The sequence below is a fragment of the Episyrphus balteatus genome, chromosome 3 (genome assembly GCF_945859705.1).
Source record: "Episyrphus balteatus chromosome 3, idEpiBalt1.1, whole genome shotgun sequence".
Classification (NCBI taxonomy): Eukaryota; Metazoa; Arthropoda; class Insecta; order Diptera; family Syrphidae; genus Episyrphus; species Episyrphus balteatus.
The window spans coordinates 105,058,567-105,077,068 of NC_079136.1; the positions used below are offsets into that span (position 1 = coordinate 105,058,567).

Here is an 18,502-nt window from a genome sequence, read left to right on the forward strand (position 1 = left end):
TTTTACACAGGAATATATAATATACCTACTTTTTGATATATTTTAAACCTGATTTAGATAATAGGTGTGTTTTTTATTACCACCGGTCTTAACTGGACAAAAAAACGCCTCGGGGCTTAACCTGAAATTTTGGCAGCACTGTATATTGAATGTTCCGAAAACAGCAGACACAACACAAATTTAGAGTTGTCATATTTTTCGCTTTCACGTTTTTCTTGTATTTTTCGTGTATGTTTTACAAAGATATACATACAAGAATGAATGCTAGCAAAAATAGTTTAATACATTTTATCATTGCAAACGTCAGTTTTCACGTTTGTAAGTAAATTCTAAACAATTTATGAAATAGTTAGTTTGGTAGCACCGATTTAAAACTGTTCAAAAAGTTAAGCCCAGAGAAATCTCCGGGCTAAACAACTAAGCCCAAGGGGCTAAAGTGTTGTTGCATTTAACATGTAAATTGCTTAGCCCAGACTGCGTTTTTTTTGTCCAGTTTATAAAAGTATCAAATCGGTTAATGATCGGAGGCTTCTGCAAGAGGACATTAATCATTTTTCTATATGGTGTAGTAAGAATAGCTTAGTTTTAAATCCAATTAAATGTCAGACAATGACTTTTTCTAAAAAACGTGCTCCTAGTTTGTATGAATATATAATATCCCAACACAAATTACAGCGTGTTCAGAGCTTTAAAGACCTAGGGGTTAATTTTAGTCATAACCTTGATTTTTCCGACCATATCAACGTCATCGTAAATAAGGCCTTCTCTATGCTAGGTTTTGTGAAGCGTTGGTCAAAAGAATTTCATGATCCTTATGTGACTCTTTCCCTCTACAATTGTTTAGTACGCCCCCACCTTGAGTACGCATCGCAAGTCTGGACTCCTTTTTACGAGACCCATAATGTAAGACTGGAATCAGTACAACGTAATTTCATTCGTTTCGCCTTAAAAGGACTGCCATGGTCTGATCCTTATAATCTTCCTCCTTATGAACATCGGATTAATCTCCTTCAGATTCAAACTTTGGCTCAAAGAAGGGTTAACAATGACATAATCTTCATTCACCAGTTAATCACAGGCGTAATTGATGCACCAAATTTACTTAATTCTGTTGGTTTTAACTATCGAGGGGGTGCTTATAGCCTCCGATGCTTGGATTTAATGAATATTCCACCACACCGAACAAATTATAGCTTGCATGAACCTTTAACACGCATGTGTAAGCTTCTAAATTTAAATTCAAACCTTTTTGATTTAAACTTTAATAAAAATAGATTAAAAACTGTCTTAAAAACCAGTGTACCACGCTCATAAATGTTCGTGTTTATTTTTATGTCTTTTTTGTTGCTCAAGTAATTATTTTGTTTGTATTTCTTTAATGTTTGTTTTATCTAATATTGAATTCAATGTTTTTTTTCTTAGTGTACGTTTTTTGTAGTTATTATTTGCTTACTAACTACTAACACTGCACTAAGTGATGAGCCGGATAACACACTTTTGTGTTGGCAAATGGTCGCAAGACGGTGCTTGCTATAAGCGCTCTTCGGCTATGAACTGATAGTGTAAAAAAAAAAAGACCGGTTGTAATAAAAAACACACCTATTGTTGAACTACGTTTTAACTACGCTCAACTACGTAAAAAAAGTATCGAAAAAGAAAATGCAAAGTGTAATCTCCTTAAGGGCATTGTGTTTGCACCTTGCATTTCAATTCAACTCAACCTGTTTCATGTTCCATTCGTTCAAATTCCATCCTTCAATCATTCAACCTCCACCAACTTCACTCAAATTTGTCATTCACACCAGCGCACAGTGGGTCCCGCCATAGGTCAAAAATAAAAAAAGTAAATGTCAATTTTTTTAAATCCAATGATTAAACAACATTCTACAATCTCCCATCGAACCAAAACCAAAAAAAATTTGACGGTTACCCTTTTTTCATTTCTTAATAGCCATTCAAAGTCGGTATATAAAAAAAGGTACAGTTTTTTAATCGCTGCAGTTATAAGGTGTGAACTTGCGATAGTGATAGCGGGTGTTAAAAATTGTGAACAGTATTAAATTGTTATGGATATTAAACGAGAAGGTTAATACTTTCTAAAAACATAAATTATATTGTTAAATAACATTAAGGCTAATTGTAATGGGGCTCGTTAGCGAAGCAATTTTAACCATTTTTATTTAGCTCAATTTTCATTAAATTAGAGATTTAGTTGGTTTGCCTTCGAGTGCCCTCTACAATTTAAGTTCTCAAATGAAGAATACCGTCCCTTTTTTCCCCTTTTCGAGTAATACGAGTTTAAATGACGATACACGGAGAAAAAAGAATTACAACGTAAAACTAAAAAAAATCCTTTTTGGCACTATTATTTTTATAAAAGACTGAACTAGAGGGTAAGGGTAAAGTGCTCGACTGACAGGCAGGTCCATTTCCGGCATTAACCATTTTATTTTATATTTTCAAAAAAAAATTTTTTTTTACCTTTTTTTATTTTTCTTGAAAATAACCAAAATTTTAAAAAACTGACTTGATGCATTTTTTTGCAATAATAAATCATATAAAATGATAATACAGGTGTTTCATTAAAAAAAAAATGGTCATTATATTTTTGACCGCACTTTGTATGGGAGGTGACCCACTGTTTTCACACTTCATTTTTTTTTTTTTTTCATTTAGCTTGTAGGAACATGAAAACAGACTGAGTTCTTTTTGCGACTGTGTGTGTGTCCTTTGACAACAATTTTTACACGTACGTCAATCTGAAATCAAAACAACTTCTGCAAATGCAAAATAAAACCAGAGATTCCTTTGATCAATAATTGTGTTTGTTTTCTGCGGTAATATAAATTCAATTAAATCAAAATCAATAGGAAATTGCAGATATTATTGAGATCTGATTGAAGATGAAGTAGAAGGTTAATTATTTTGGCCGTATGCTGTCGTTTTACAGAGACAAAATATCCTGAAGACAATCACGGGAAGAAAAATCACAGTAATTTGACTTTTTCACAATAACTATGCCAGGGAAAAATATATTTTGATCGCAAATTGTTTTTTTTTTTAATTTATTTTATTTTTTTCTGCAATAAAAAAACGATATTCAATTAGAATTTACTCTTTATTTGAAGTTGGTGTTCTCAAATTAACAATACGAAGAAATCTTTCAGCTTGACGTTTGAGAAATGTCAAATCTTCCAGGAAAATTTTAATGAATGCGTTCAGATATTTAATAATGATTAAAGATATGTTCACATTTATTAAAGGTGCGTTCAGTTGTAGATCTTGACAATATACAGTAGTAAAAAGGTAATCCGTGGTACTATGTGGTGAGAAGCGACATTTTTTAATCAAACAAATCAATTCTTAAGGCATTACCACGACAACTGCGTCGCAAAACAACGTTTTTTTTATGTTAAAGCCATAACTACAATGACCTCATAAGTGAAAAAGTGGGAAATTTACAAAATTAATTTTTTTTTATTTCTTTCTACCAATATTTGTTTTTGTAAAAATTTTTGGAAAAAACTACCAAAAATTTTTTTTGAAACCAAAAAATAAGCTTTTTGCATCATTATTTTTTATTTTGTCGTCGTAAAAACTGTCATAAAATGAGTTTGAAATCTATCACTTTTTGACTTTTCGCAAAAAGTTGTTGTAGTTATACTTTTAAAGCCTTAAGGCTTAACTACAATGACCTAAAAATTGAAAAAGTGGGAAATTTACAAAAGTTAAAAAATTTTATTTCTTTCAAGCTCCATATGTTTTTGAAAAAAAACTACAAAAATTGTTTTTCAAACAAAAAAATAAGCTTTCTGCATCATTATTTTTAATTTTTTGGTCGAAAAAACTATCACAAAATGAGTTTGAAAATGTTGTCTTATTGACTTTTTGCATAAAGTGGCTTTTAACTACATTGGCTCAAAAAGTGAAAAAGTACAAAAGTGAAAATTTTCAAACGCATTTTTGTATGGTTTTTCGGGCTAGAAAATTAAGTGCGAAATTTACAAAAGTAAAAAATTTTTATTTCATTCTAGCGCTATTTTTTTGGAAAAACTACAAAAATTGTTTTTTAAACCAAAAAATAAGCTTTCTGCTGGAAGGTATAAAGAAGAAAAAAGACGTTTTTGTTAGTTTTCCCTGAACCTCATAAGAAAAACGCTTTGCCATGCGGCGATAAAATATGAGTGACTTTTATTCAAAAATGTAAACGTCTAAAAGTGAAAACTTGGTAAAGGAACTGTCGAAAGTCAGCTATTACATGAAGCCTCAAGAGGCTTGACTCTTTTTTCGAATTTTCTTTTGATACACAGCCACACAAACAAAAATAAAAGTTCTGACCTGGGGTTGCGACTAAATTTTTCATATAGTTTTTCAGTTTTAGGGTCGCTGAAACCGAATCCGGAGTCCGTTTTGCCCCATCACGTCAGGTTTTCGAGATAACCTCAAAAAATGTCACGAAAACAAAAAAAAAATTTTCTCTGATCTGGATGTGCGAATATGTTAATCATATAGTTTTTGAATCGCTGAATCCAGATTCGAAGTCAATTTTGCCCTATCACGTCAGGTTTCTGGGATATCCTCAAAAAAATGTCAAAAATGAAACCTGACGTGATAGGGCAAAATTGACTTCGAATCTGGATTCAGCGATTCAAAAACTATATGATTAATGTCGTTTTCTATTGACGAATCTCAGAATAAGATTTGTGAATTTGACATCTGAAAGGGGGGGTGAAGAGGGGAAATAGTGGAAAAATCTCAGATTTCATGATCTATTTGCGTCTTGAGATTCAAAAAAATGACAAAAAAATGAATCTGATTCTGGATTTTTATCAAGATTCACGCATACAAACACACACACTTTCACACACACTCCTCTGTTTGACATTTGTCTGAACATTTGTTGTTGTTTTATTTTTTTTATACGCACTGATTTCGCACACAACTACAAAACTAGATTTCATATTCTATTTGCAGTGGAAAATCTGAGAATTTTACACATAAATCTCAAAAGTCAATAGAAAACGACATAACATATTCGCACATCCAGATCAGAGAAAAAATTTTTTTTGTTTTCGTGATATTTATGAGGTTATCTCGAAAACCTGACGTGATGGGGCAAAACGGACTCCGGATTCGGTTTCAGCGACCCAAAAACTGAAAAACTATATGAAAAATTTATCCGCAATCCCAGGTCAGAACTTTTATATTTTTTTGTGTGGCTGCCCTACTAACAATTTTGCTTCTATAATGCTTTAAAGAAGCAACAATTGAATCTGTAAAGCTTTATAGAACCAAAATTATTTGTCGGGTGTGTAATCATTCTGTGAGGCGCGTACTATTACACGATACCTCTTGAGTCAAGGACTCAAAGGAGAGTGGGCATTTTGGCCCATTGGTGTAACACATTGAGACATACATCAAATGAAAGGTCTCGATGAGTGTACTATTTTTTTGTATGGGCACAAGTCTGTATCTCGTGCAGGGAAAGTGCAGTGATGCATTTTATGTCTAAAAATGTATGTAATAAAATTCAGAAAAGTATACATTTTGACTAGACGCTCGATTAACTTGGTTCAAAAAAATTACATAACTGTGTTGGGAGATCAATTGGGCTATTCCATCACCAGTTTTCACCCATGACGCAATGCATTTTTCGGTTTTTAAAACACTTTTGTATGGGACGTGGCTCATTTGTGTAACACATTGAAAGGTCTCGATTAGTTTGTTATTTTTTTATATGGCCAAAAGTCTGTGTCTGGTGCAGGGAAAGTGCAGTGATGCATTTTATGTTTAAAAATGTATGTAATAAAACTCAGAAAAGCATTCATTTTGACTAGATGCTCGATTGACTTGATTCAAAAACATTATAATAACTTTGTTTTGTTGGACTAATCCATGAACTGCTCTAATTTAAAAAAAAATGCATTTATCGGTTTTTATGGATTTATGAAATGCAATACCAAAAAATGATTGAGTTAGTATATGATTTTCTGTACTTTGAAGTCGTGTGCGAAACTACCTTGTTGGCTTGAAAGTAATTTAAATATACGATGGTTGTGACTAATTTTTCAAAAATGCAAATCAAACTTTAAGTTATATTACTAATAAAATGTTGGAGTTCTAAAAACACAAACATGTAAAATAAGCTGTAATACATTTTTGAACATAAAATGCAACACTCCACCTTCCACGAGAAAGAGTTTTGTGTCCATTCAAAGGAATAATGTGCTCATCAGTACCTTTTATTTGATGTAGGTCTCAATGTGTTACATTTATTTTTGAGCATAAAATGCACCACTGCACTTTCCCTGCACGAGATAGAGTCTTTTGTCCATACAAAAAAAATAACACGCTCATTGAGATCTTTCATCTAATGTGTGTCTCAATGTGTTACACCAATGAGCCACGTCCATACAAAAGTGTTAAAAAAACCGAAAAATGCATTAAGCCATGAGAGAAAACTGGTGATGGAATAGCCCAATTGAACTTCCAACACAGTTATGTAATGTTTTTGAAACAATTTAATCGAGCATCTAGTCAAAATGTATACTTTTCTGAATTTTATTACACATATTTTTGAACATAAAATGCATCACTGCACTTTCCTTGCACGAGTTACAGACTTGTGCCCATACTAAAATACACTCATCGAGAGCTTTCATTTGATGTATGTCACAATGTGTTACACCGATGGGCCACGTCCCATACAAAAGTGCCCAGTCTCCTTTTACATTTATCTTTGTGCCTGGCTACACGGTGATTTTTCAATCGCCTAAGCAGTGAGTTTGTTGGCAAGAGGGATGGTGAGTGAAGGGGGAAGATGATCACGAAGGGAACTGAATTTTCTGAGGGCACTACAGTTCCATTGCTAAATTTTTCCTCTTTTTGACGTTTGTTCCTAGAAAATGTAAAAGTGGAACGTGATTGGGCACAACAGTGTGTAGCCACCGCATGTGATTTTTCAATCGATTGAAAAATCACTGTGTAGCCAGGCACTTTTGAATTAAAAATTGTTGTTGTTATATTGCACCAAGAAGCAAAAAGAAATGTGAGGGAATGTTGAAAAAAGAAAAAGTGGAAAAAGAAACGTCAAAAAAGAGTCTCGGACTCACGACCCACGACTCTCCGGTCGGATAATTTTTTCTTTCATCTTTTTTCTCTTTTGCACTCATTATGTTTAAAAAGAGTCGCGCCTCTTGATTCTTCATGTAATTGCTGACAAATTCTTATGTTCTTTCAAGAGAGAAAAGGACGAAAATAGATTTCATTGGTATCAAAAGTGTTTACAAAAGATTGAACCTTAGTAAAAGACTCGATTTTAATAGAATGCGATTTTAACAAAAAAATTCATGGTAATAAAACAAACATCTTACTTCTTAACTTAGATAGCTAAAACAATGAAAGTGAACCATAGTTTACATGCGATCTTAAAACAATTCACCAATGTGAACTCACCTTAATGTTTTTTGATTTTCGCTGAATGCTTTCATTCATTCAGTCATGAATGACATTGCATTCCAGTCCATTGGAAGTTTTCCAACAGATATTTCCAGTTGTTTTTGTTTTGCTTTGTTGTTTATTTTTTTTACTAAAATATCGAATTTTATTTTAATTAATTTACCTATTTCGGTTGATAAAAAATTTAAAAGTTATGCATTCTGCACATCTAGGGAACATTTGCAATCGGTCGGTATATAATTTATGCCAATTCGGTTTTTGTGGGCCGCGTAGTTTGTACCACAAAATTCGCTTTCGCCGTTTTATTATATGATTTCAATGGTTTGCTTACGATGAAGAGCAGTACAGTTATTTGCCGTGAAAGTTACATGAATCCTATGATGATGATGTTGCTGAAAAAAATAATGTTCCAATTTTTTAAAAGCATCTGTGTTGTTGAGTTGCTGAGTTTGTTCGGCCATCCCTTCTCTTATTCTCTTATTTCTGAAAAAAAAAGAAATAAGAACCCACTTTGCTAAAAATATTTTCTTTCTTGTTTTTTTTTTTTTATTTGCATTTCTCGGCATTTTTTCAACACAATAATGCTTTCTCATTTCTTCTCACATATTTCACTTATTAGAAAAAAAAACAATTTATTTTTCCAGGGATGTGAGGAAAACTCAATTTTACAAAAATTTCCCTAAAATTTTCCTTTTTCAGATTGGTGAAACCAAAAAGAATAAAGGTCTTGATAAAATTTAAAAAGGTTTTTGATAAAAGTGCTTTTAGTGTTTGTTTATGAAATTGAATGAATACTAGAAACAAGTTGCAAAAGGTCTATTGTACCGATAATTATTTTTAAAATGAACACGAAGCATAAGCTGTGTTTTTTTGGCATTGCTATCCGTATCCGCAGTTGTTTACATGCATTACAAAAACAACATGCAGTTACCGATAAGAATAGAAGCTGCAGATAAAATTTTGAAGAAGTGTATAAGTTGCACATAAACATTTGTTCAGTATTAATATTTGGGAAATCCTACTGCGGATAGCTTTGCCAAAAAAACATGCCTATAGATAGGGACGTCTGTTCTCAAGACTAGGTAAGTCAATAAGTCTAAGTATGTTCTCGTAAGGTGGAAGATCAAGATATCAGTTTTACAGACGTATGAAAAAAAAGATCATAAAAATCGGAGCTATTTTTTAAACATTTTCATAGTTAAAATCAGGATAAAAGCTATGATTACACGGTCAACGAAATCGGTCAACGCGTTGGCTCTCTGACGTCACGAAAAAATCCATATTCTCTCTCTCATCTCACCGTCAACGTTCACAGTGTCAATGCATTAATGATTGACTATCACACGATTGACACTATTGCGTCAATGGTGTCCCAAATTACGTTGACGAGCAGGAGTGTCAACGTGACGTTTACTTAGCAGAGTCGTTTGACACAAATCAAAACTTAAAATTTTTTGTAAAGCTTTTGATAGGATTTTGTTACTTTTTTACCTTTCTCCAAATTTTACCAGGTTCATCTAAGCAGTTCACTTCGTCTTACGTACATATGAGCTATGGATGTGACAAAATTTCTAGAAAACCGAGAAAAGAAGTAGGTCCGAAAAGAAAGGAAGGTACTGGTAAAAATGGCAGTGATTCGTTTATGGTATGGGGGTTTTTGTTAGCTTTTGGTGTGGGTTACTTGGTCTCCTTGAGGAAACAATGGATGGGTATTCTTTTTTAGATATTTTATAGACAAACCTGCACCAGAGTGTGGAATAATTAGGCTAGGATGCAAAGTGGTTCCATTTGTATGGGAAGTGCGGTCAAAACTCTAAATTTAACTAAAACTGATGGAAACTAAATTAAATTATTAAAAAAGTAATTTTTTACATAAATTATTTTATTTTTAATAGAACTACAACAATAAATTTAAAATCTCCTTGGATAGAGTCGATTTTTGATTTTTTTTTTTTAAATTTCTTTCGTTAGAAAGCAATGAGTCCGAAGTTAATAATAGTCTATTTAACAAATCCGACGTCCTTGATGTTTTTCGGGTGTTTTTCGAACGGAAAACTACGTACTTTTGTGACTGAGTGTATATCGATCATGTAGCCGGCTATTTATCGCCAAACAGGCTCCTTGAACTTTAAATTCGCTCCTTAAAATTTTGTTTTTCGATTTATCGGATTTTGGCCATTTTAATTTTGAACTTGGCGATTTAAGGCTCCTTTAAAATCAAAGCATTTTACAGCAAAAATCCACCAAAAAGTGAACATACGACAATACATTTTTCATTTAATTTTCATTCAAAATTTAATTTTACGACCGTAAAGAGCATGAAAACCAGAATATATCAAAAAATTAATAAAAATAATTATACTTGAATTCTGAAAAGCAAAAGTTATTTGAAATTTAAAAAAAAAATATATTTTAAATCCCACGCCACAAAATTTGTTTGGGTTTTTTTGGACCATTTTTGAAAGGGGCTATTTTTGGCTCCAAGATTTTTCAAAATCGGCTTCTTGCCTTGAAAATATTCTGGCAACACTATGTACCATAGAGAAGGGAAAGGCAGTGTTGAAAAACTTGTTTAGATTATACATGGGATCAAAATTTATAAGTATGTAACTAAGTTTTGATTTTGTTTTTTGAAAGAAAATAATTTTCAATAAAATATTTATTCTGTTGTTTGCTCTATTTGAAACAAGACGTTTTATTTATTTAACTCTGCTGAAAGGTTATGGGCCCAGGCCAATAACAAAATAAGGAATTATATAATTTAAAGAAAAAACATATTGCTTAAAAAGAAAAAAATGTCTTTGCAACAGAATTTGGGAACCCATCAAATGGAGAAGCTTGTTGGTTCCGAAAATTGGTCAACATGGAGCTTTGCCATGAAAACCCAATTACAACTTGATGGTTCATGGAAATGTATAGAACCTGATGCAGGCGTTGCTTTGGATGCTGCTAAAGATAATCATGCCTATTACAGAAGACGCAGTGACTCAGTCCCCGGGAATCTACTCGACCCGCAACCGAATCAAATTTCAATCTGTGAACTCCCCGGGATGAACTGTATTATCGATCCACGAAAACACACTAAACTGCTTACCGACATATGTCATTGTTGACACTTACATAGCCAAATGTCATTCTATCACTTCCGCACCGGCGGCATCGGTAATACAAAATCTTGTGAAAGTGACTCTTACTCCCGCCGCAGTGCATCTGCGTCTTCGGTAATAGGCATGAATACTGCTCGTTGTAAGATGATTTTGGCCATCGACAAGAGTCTTTACGTCCATGTAAGAGACGCAAACACTTCCAAAGAAGTTTGGACAGCTTTGCAAAATCTTTTTCAAGACTCTGGCTTGGACAGGCGCATTGGTTTGCTTCAAAAACTATGCTCAGTGGTACTGGTAGAATGTTCCTCCGTAGAAGATTACGTAAGTCTAATCGTTTCGACTGCACAGAAGTTGAATGAAATAGGATTTGCAGTAAATGAAGAATGGGTTGGAAGCATATTATTGAAGGGTCTTCCTGATGAATATAAGCCAATGATCATGAGCATAGGTTGCAGTGGAAAGCCAATTACAGCAGATTTCATCAGATGAAATTGCTGCAGGACGTTAAGTGTGATTCCAAATCATCCAACAGTGCTCTTTTGTCAAAGAGAGGAAGTTTCTCGAATTCACACAAGAAAATGAAGTCAAAGTATGACAAGAAAGGCAAATCACTTTGCTTTAACTGTGATGGGGTTGGACATTACGCTTCATATTGTCCATCGGAGTTAAAAAGTCAAGATTTCAAGTCAACCAAAGATGGCTCAATGTTTGCAGCGTTTCATGCAGAGTCGAAACAGCATGAATGGTGTTTTGACAGTGGTGCAACTGACCATATGACATCTGATCCTGGTTATTTTAAAGAACTCAAGCCATTTCAAGGTTAAATTAAGACAGCAAATAACATGTCCATGAATGCTATCAGTAAGGATGACATATCGTTGCCTGTTTTAACTCCACAAGGAAGAAGTGATGTTGTTGTTCATGATGCTCTTTATGTCCCAGAGTTGAAAGTCAACTTACTATCCATAAAGAAGATTGTGGATCATGAGAACGTTGTCGTCTTTGACAAAGATGGATGTCGTGTCATTAATTCTTCAAAAGAAGTCATAGCAAAAGGTAGTTCTGAAAATGGGCTTTATAAGTTGGATATTGCTACAAATCAGATTGCTTATGTTGCGCAAAATGATTTGGACAATATTTGGCATCGAAGATTTGGTCACTTGGGTCAAGACAACATGAAGCTACTTGCACGAGGCTTAGTTAAAGGTATTGATTTGAGTCAAAATTCTCTTTCGACTTGTTTGTCATGTGCAGAAGGCAAGCAGCATCGGAATAGCTTTCCATCAGAAGGGTCAAGGTCATCAAAAGTACTACAAATAATCCATTCTGACGTCTGTGGGCCGATGGAGGCGAAATCTATTAAGGGAAGTATATATTATGTTACTTTTATAGATGATTTCAACCGGAAGGTATTCGTGTACTTCATGAAGTCCAAAGATGCTGTGTTGAACTGTTTTCTTGAATTCAAAGCCGAAGTCGAAAATCAACAAGAAGAAAGAATTAAGATCTTAAGAACGGACAATGGTAAAGAATTCGTTAACAAAGCTATGTAACTAGAGTTGAAGAAGTCTGGGATTGTTCATCAAACAACCGTTCCCTATACTCCAGAACAGAACGGTTTGGCAGAAAGGATGAACAGAACTCTTACAGAAAAGGCACGAGCTATGTTGTGTGACGCTAAAATGCCAAAATTTTTTTGGGCTGAAGCAGTCAACTGTGCTTGTTATATTTTTAACCGTTCACCGCATAGAAAACTTGAAAAAACGCCAGAAGAGTTATGGAGCAATCGCAAACCAGATGTTAGTTCTTTTCGAATATTTGGTTGTACAGCGATGTTTCACATTCCCAAGCAAAAACGTCGAAAGCTGGATTCAAAATCTGAGAAATGCATCTTTGTGGGGTATTCAGATACTTCAAAAGGTTTTCGTCTCTACAGCTTACAAAAGAAGAATGTTTTCATCAGCCGTGATGTAGTTTTTCATGAAAATAACTTTCACTATAAAACTCAAAATGAAAACAACCGTGAAGTTCCAATGTATACTGCTGTAGTGTGGGTAAATCCAGCCGAGAATCAAGAAAGTCCTGTAATAGAGAATGATTTCAAGTCATGTTCGTCAAATCCAGAATTATATGGCTTTGAAGAAGGGGATAATGAAGAAAATCCATCATTGACAACGTCATCAGTGACTGAAGTTTTTCTTTCACCGCTTGGTATCCAATCTGATGTGAGGAATGAGCAGATAGTTGAAGTTACGCCACAACTATCAGAAGCTGAAGAACCAGCTCTCCCACGCCGAAGCGAAAGAATTTCAAAATTGCCAAGGGTAGTTTACAATGCTGAGACGGTCAACATCTTGGAAGATCCCGAACACTTGGAAGATGCTTTATCCAGAAGTGATAAAGAAAAATGGGTAGAAGCGATGCAGAGTGAAATGAGGTCTTTGAAGAAAACGATACTTGGAAATGTGTAGACAAACCAGCTGGAGCCAACATTATCAAGACCAAATGGGTGTTCAAGAAGAAGCTTGACGAAAAAACTGATGTACGATACAAGGCTCGATTAGTGGTGAAAGGTTTTACACAGAAAAAAGGTATTGATTATGATGAAACCTATTCACCTGTCGTGAGGTACTCTTCCATACGATATTTAATAGCATTGTCAGTGAAGTATGATCTGCAAATTCAACAAATGGATGCTATTACTGCTTTTCTCCAGGGTGAGTTAAGTGAAGACATCTATGTTGAGAAACCAAAGGGGTTTTCGGTGGGGAGAGAAGGTCAAGTAATGAAACTCAATAAAGCTGTGTATGGACTGAAGCACCTGTCGTGAGGTACTCTTCCATACGATATTTAATAGCATTGTCAGTGAAGTATGATCTGCAAATTCAACAAATGGATGCTATTACTGCTTTTCTCCAGGGTGAGTTAAGTGAAGACATCTATGTTGAGAAACCAAAGGGGTTTTCGGTGGGGAGAGAAGGTCAAGTAATGAAACTCAATAAAGCTGTGTATGGACTGAAGCAATCAAGTTTAGTTTGGAACACCAAACTAGATCCAGTCCTCCAAAAACTTGAATTGAAGCGTTCAGAAGTGGATCCTTGCATATACTTCCATCGAAACAATAAGACCATAACGTTTCTAGCAATCTATGTCGATGACATCTTAATCTTCACTAACGAAACTGCATTCTATGAAAACCTGAAACTAAATCTGATGAAAGAGTTCAAGATGAAGTTTTTGGGAAACGCGAAGAATTGTTTAAGAATGAAGATTACACGTGAAAAGATGCAGTGTACCTAGATCAAGAAAAATACATATCTGAGATGCTGATTAAATTTAACATGGATGAGTCAAATCCTGTAGCAACTCCTTTAAACATCAACATCAAACTGTCAAAAGAGATGTCACCTAAATCTACAGAAGAAGAAAAAGAAATGGCGAAGATTCCTTATCAGCAAGCAATCGGAAGTTTATTGTTTGCAGCACAGTGTACTCGACCGGATATTTGCTTCGCAGTCAACAAATTAAGCAAATTCAATAACTGTCCTGGCAAAGAACATTGGGGTGCTGTGAAGAGATTGTTCAGATATCTGAAAAGAACAAAATCAGCCAAACTAAAATTTTCAAGAAATGGTAATTCTGAGGATTCAGACTGGGCAAGTGATTGTGACGAAAGAAGATCTGTCACAGGATACGTATGTATCTTACAAGGAGGTGCCGTGTCCTGGGCGACAAAACATCAACCAACTGTTGCGTTATCCACAGCACTTTCCGCCTCAACTCAAGAAGCAATGTGGATTCGTGGCCTCGAGTCTGAACTCAACCAAAACAACTCGGTCATGAACATATATTGCGACAACCAAAGTGCAGTTCATCTGGCATCGACAAGCAAGTATCTATCAAGATCCAAACATATTGATGTTCGACATCATTTTATTCGTGAGAAGAAGAACATGAATATTATCTCTTTCATTGGAATTGGGACTGATTATTTAACAGTCGCAGATTATTTAACAAAACCAGGATCTGCCGAAAAACATAATTTCTGTTCCAATAACATGGGTTTAAATTTGAGGTAAATTTTGTTCGAGTGGGGGTGTTGAAATACTTGTTTAGATTATACTTGCGATCAAAATTTATAAGTAACTAAGTTTTGATTTTGTTGTTTGAAAGAAAATAATTTTCAATAAAATATTTATTCTGTTGTTTGCTCTATTTGAAACAAGACGTTTTATTTATTTAACTCTGCTAAAAGGTAGGTATGCGATAGCAGTACGGGTATGACAAAAATTTCCGTGTATGGTCAAGTTTCTACTTTTCATTTTATCAAAACTTTTTTCGTACTCATTTTGACATTTGTAAGTTTTTACTGTGATACAATCGCTGGAAAAGAAGTAGTATAACTTCAAAAAGTTAAGAACATTCTGTTATGAAAAAAAACGTTTTTCATCATGTTTTATTCAAAAAATTAATTTTCAATATTAAAAATGTATACTTAATATCTTTTGTGTGAATTTTGTTTTTCTTTTTTCATGAATTTTTTCCGGATATCTTACATCAAACATAAAACTTATGATGTGATCGCTATTTTTGTTGGATCAACGCCTCGAAATTATTATGAAAACAAAGCAGAGCCCTTGGAGATGAGCTATTTGATGGGCATAGCAGGAGGTTGCTTAGCAGCAGCATTGCTCTTGATGTGTTTATGTATATATGCAATACGAGGAAAAAAGTGTTGTTTCAAAGGTAAGTTCCCAATTCATTTTGTCGAAAAAGTCAAAAGTCTGGCAGATTTAAATCGCGGCAAATGGTTTTCAAATGCACATTCTGAATATACGGACTGATGCTCTGTCGCCTCAATCTCGGCGATGCGAAAAATAGATATCGAGATATAACCTATTTAAACTAATAGTACAGGTAAAATAGGCATTAAACAAAATTGTTACACTCATGAAACTTGGCAAAAAGTTTGCTTTTGGGATGAGAACCAAGGACAAATAAAGTCTATAAAAAAAAGTTGGGTGGAAGGTCAAAAATATACTGAAAAATATTTTTAGTCGAATATCATCATATGACACATGTTTTCAAAGTATTTTCGAATGCTGAGTCTAATGACATAATAATAAAGTCAATACAATTGCTCTAAAAAAAGTTATTGCCGATTAAAAACAAGGGTGCTTGATTTTTTACTTCAACAGGTAAAATATAACCAAAATCCATGTGAAAAACATGCTACACTGATGAAATTCGGAATGATAAAGCAGGGACAAAGGATTCATAAAGTTCTTAAAATTATTGTTGGTGAAAGGGTGTTTTTTTGATAGGTTAAGTTGTGTGTGAGAAAGGTATCTAACAGCTAACTAAATAATTATTAATTTTTAAAACTTGGTGAAAAAGTTTTGTTTGGTATAAGAATTAAGAATCTATAAAAAATGCAAAATTATTTTGAGTGAAAAAGTGTTTTTTTTTTTCAAGAAATGTTGAAATTCGGAAATAGTACCACAAAAACTGGGAAAAAATTGTTACACCAATGAAAATTGGTAAAAATGTTTCATTTATAACCTAAAAAGTCTATACAAATATTTTATGTTAAAGGGTGTTTTTTTGGGAAAATAGTCCAATTGTAAAACGTCTAAGAACTTAAATTTAAACATTTAATTTGTCATCAAAACCAAAAATTGTTTTCACTCAAAATAACACCCTTTTAACCGTGAAATTTTTATAGACACTTTAGATTCTATCTCAAAAGTAACATAATTCCTTGATTTCAATAGGGTATTACTAGTACTACTCGAGAATTGCTCACTTTCCAAATATACCCATATTTTCTCTACACCTAAGAAAAACACCCCTTGACATGAAACAAAATTATAGATTTCTTTTATTCGTAATCCCCATGAGAAAGAGAACATATTTATTGAATTTCGTGAGGGTACCTTTCATACCATTGATTTTATTGGACTTATAGCGGATTTTTCCTATTTTCCCAAAAAACAACCTTTAACCTAAAATATTTGTATAGACTTTTTGGGTTCGTGGTTTCTGTTATAAACATTTTTACCAATTTTCATTGGTATAACAATTTTTACCCAGTTTTTGTTTTACTAATTCCGAATTTCATCATTTCTTGAACCCTTTCAACAAAAATAATTTTAAGAACTTTATGAATCCCTTGTCCCTGCTTTATCATTCCGAATTTCATCAGTGTAGCATGTTTTTCACATGGATTTTGGTTATATTTTACCTGTTGAAGTAAAAAAACAAGCACACTTGTTTTTAATCGGCAACAACTTTTCTTAGAGCAATCGTATTGACTTTATTTTTATGTCATTAGATCAAGAAATACTTTGAAAACATGTGTCATATGATGATATTCGACTAAAAATTTTTTGCAGTATATTTTGTCCGCGAAAAAACACCCTTCCACCCAACTTTTTTCTATAGACTTTTTTTGTCCTTGGTTCTTATCCCAAAAGCAAACTTTTTGCCAAGTTTCATGAGTGTAACAATTTTTTTTTTATTTCTTGATTTTATGTACTATTGTACCTGTACTATTACTATATCGGCTCTATTATTGCAGAGGTTTGAATTCAAACAAAGAAACAAAAAAATAAAATAAAGAGAAACGTCTTCGAAACATAGCCGCTTAAACAGCTAATATCTTGAGTTGTATTGATCGCATTGTCAAGTATTTTCAAGCTTAGGGGGAATGGCCAGTATTAGTCCCTGTATAAAGAATAATTAATAATGTGAATTTAGCCTACTTATATGAATTGGAAAACTCACGTTTTTAATCCTTGGAATACACGGTACAATTACACGGTGTTACAAAAATGAGGTTTCAAAATAAACGCGGGCGGAGACCTATCAGGTTTTGTAGAGCTAGTCGCACTGATTACGAAACGGTATTTTAAAATCCCCTAACACCCCCAAAATCTAGAGTTACGGGCAAAAAACGGTTTTTTGGACCTTCACACATTGAAAAAATTCTAGCTTCGACAATTTTTTCAAAACAACATGTTATTTAAAAAATATATTCTGAAACTATATCTATTTCTCAATCAATCGAGGTATTTTTTATGAAAATCACTTTAAAATTGGCTTGGAAAAAAAAATTTTTCGATTTCAACCCAGATACCGAAATTCGAACTTTTAGGTACCTATAGAACAAAATTGTTGTTTCGGCACGTAGTAGGATAACTTGGGCGAAAGGATTTGATAACGGGTTTTTGTAGAGGAGCTCAATACAAACATTTTTTTCTTTAGGAGGGGGGTCTATCTCCCCCCGTTTAGGTGGGAGGGGCATTTTTCTAAAAAAAATTATCAAAATAAAAAAAAAATATTAAAAAACAACGGCAACACTTACAGTAATAAATAGCCCGGGAGCCAGCGTCACTCATTTTTGAAAGATTTGATAATGGATGAATTTATTTTTTTCGGGCAGTTTTTACATTAGAAAAACATAAAATCGATGCCTGCAGGCGCACCCGTGGTGCATTAATTTACAGTTAATTTTCAAAGTTGTAAAAAAACCGAGGTCACATATCTAACATGATAAGACTTGAAACCGGTCTAGAACGTTAGTTGGCACTGCCTTGAGAAAAAAAAACCATGCCTGCCACCTGGACAGTGGGGCGAAGTTATCCTGCCGCTGACCTAAAGTTGTAAAAAAAACCGTCAAATTGTTATATGTGATAAGGGCTGAAGTATGTTTAGATAGTTAGTTTGACATTTAAAATAGAGGAAAAACCATGCCTGCCGCTTGCGTCCCGGGGAGAAGTCGCCGGCAGGATCGAAAATAGTCGTACTGTCGCATACTGCATACAATCCAAAAATATTTTGTTTTTGGGTAGAAATCTGGGAGAGAAACAATGTTTTGATGAATTTTGTAGACCGTTTAATAAATAACACCGAAAAAATAATATCAGCTCTAAAAG

General features: G+C 33.7%; 1 protein-coding gene across 3 annotated transcripts in view; it reads left to right on the forward strand.

Moving 5' to 3' along the window:
* The window catches only part of LOC129913586 (hemicentin-2), a 358,695-nt gene that overhangs the window by 272,963 nt on the left and 67,230 nt on the right, over positions 1 to 18,502 (forward strand). For 2 of the 3 annotated variants that reach the window (XM_055992341.1, XM_055992339.1), the window contains exon 14: positions 15,195 to 15,311. In XM_055992341.1, coding sequence (XP_055848316.1) covers positions 15,195 to 15,311 — 117 coding nt within the window. The remainder of the gene's footprint in view (positions 1 to 15,194; positions 15,312 to 18,502) is intronic. The other variant, XM_055992340.1, reaches the window with a different exon arrangement.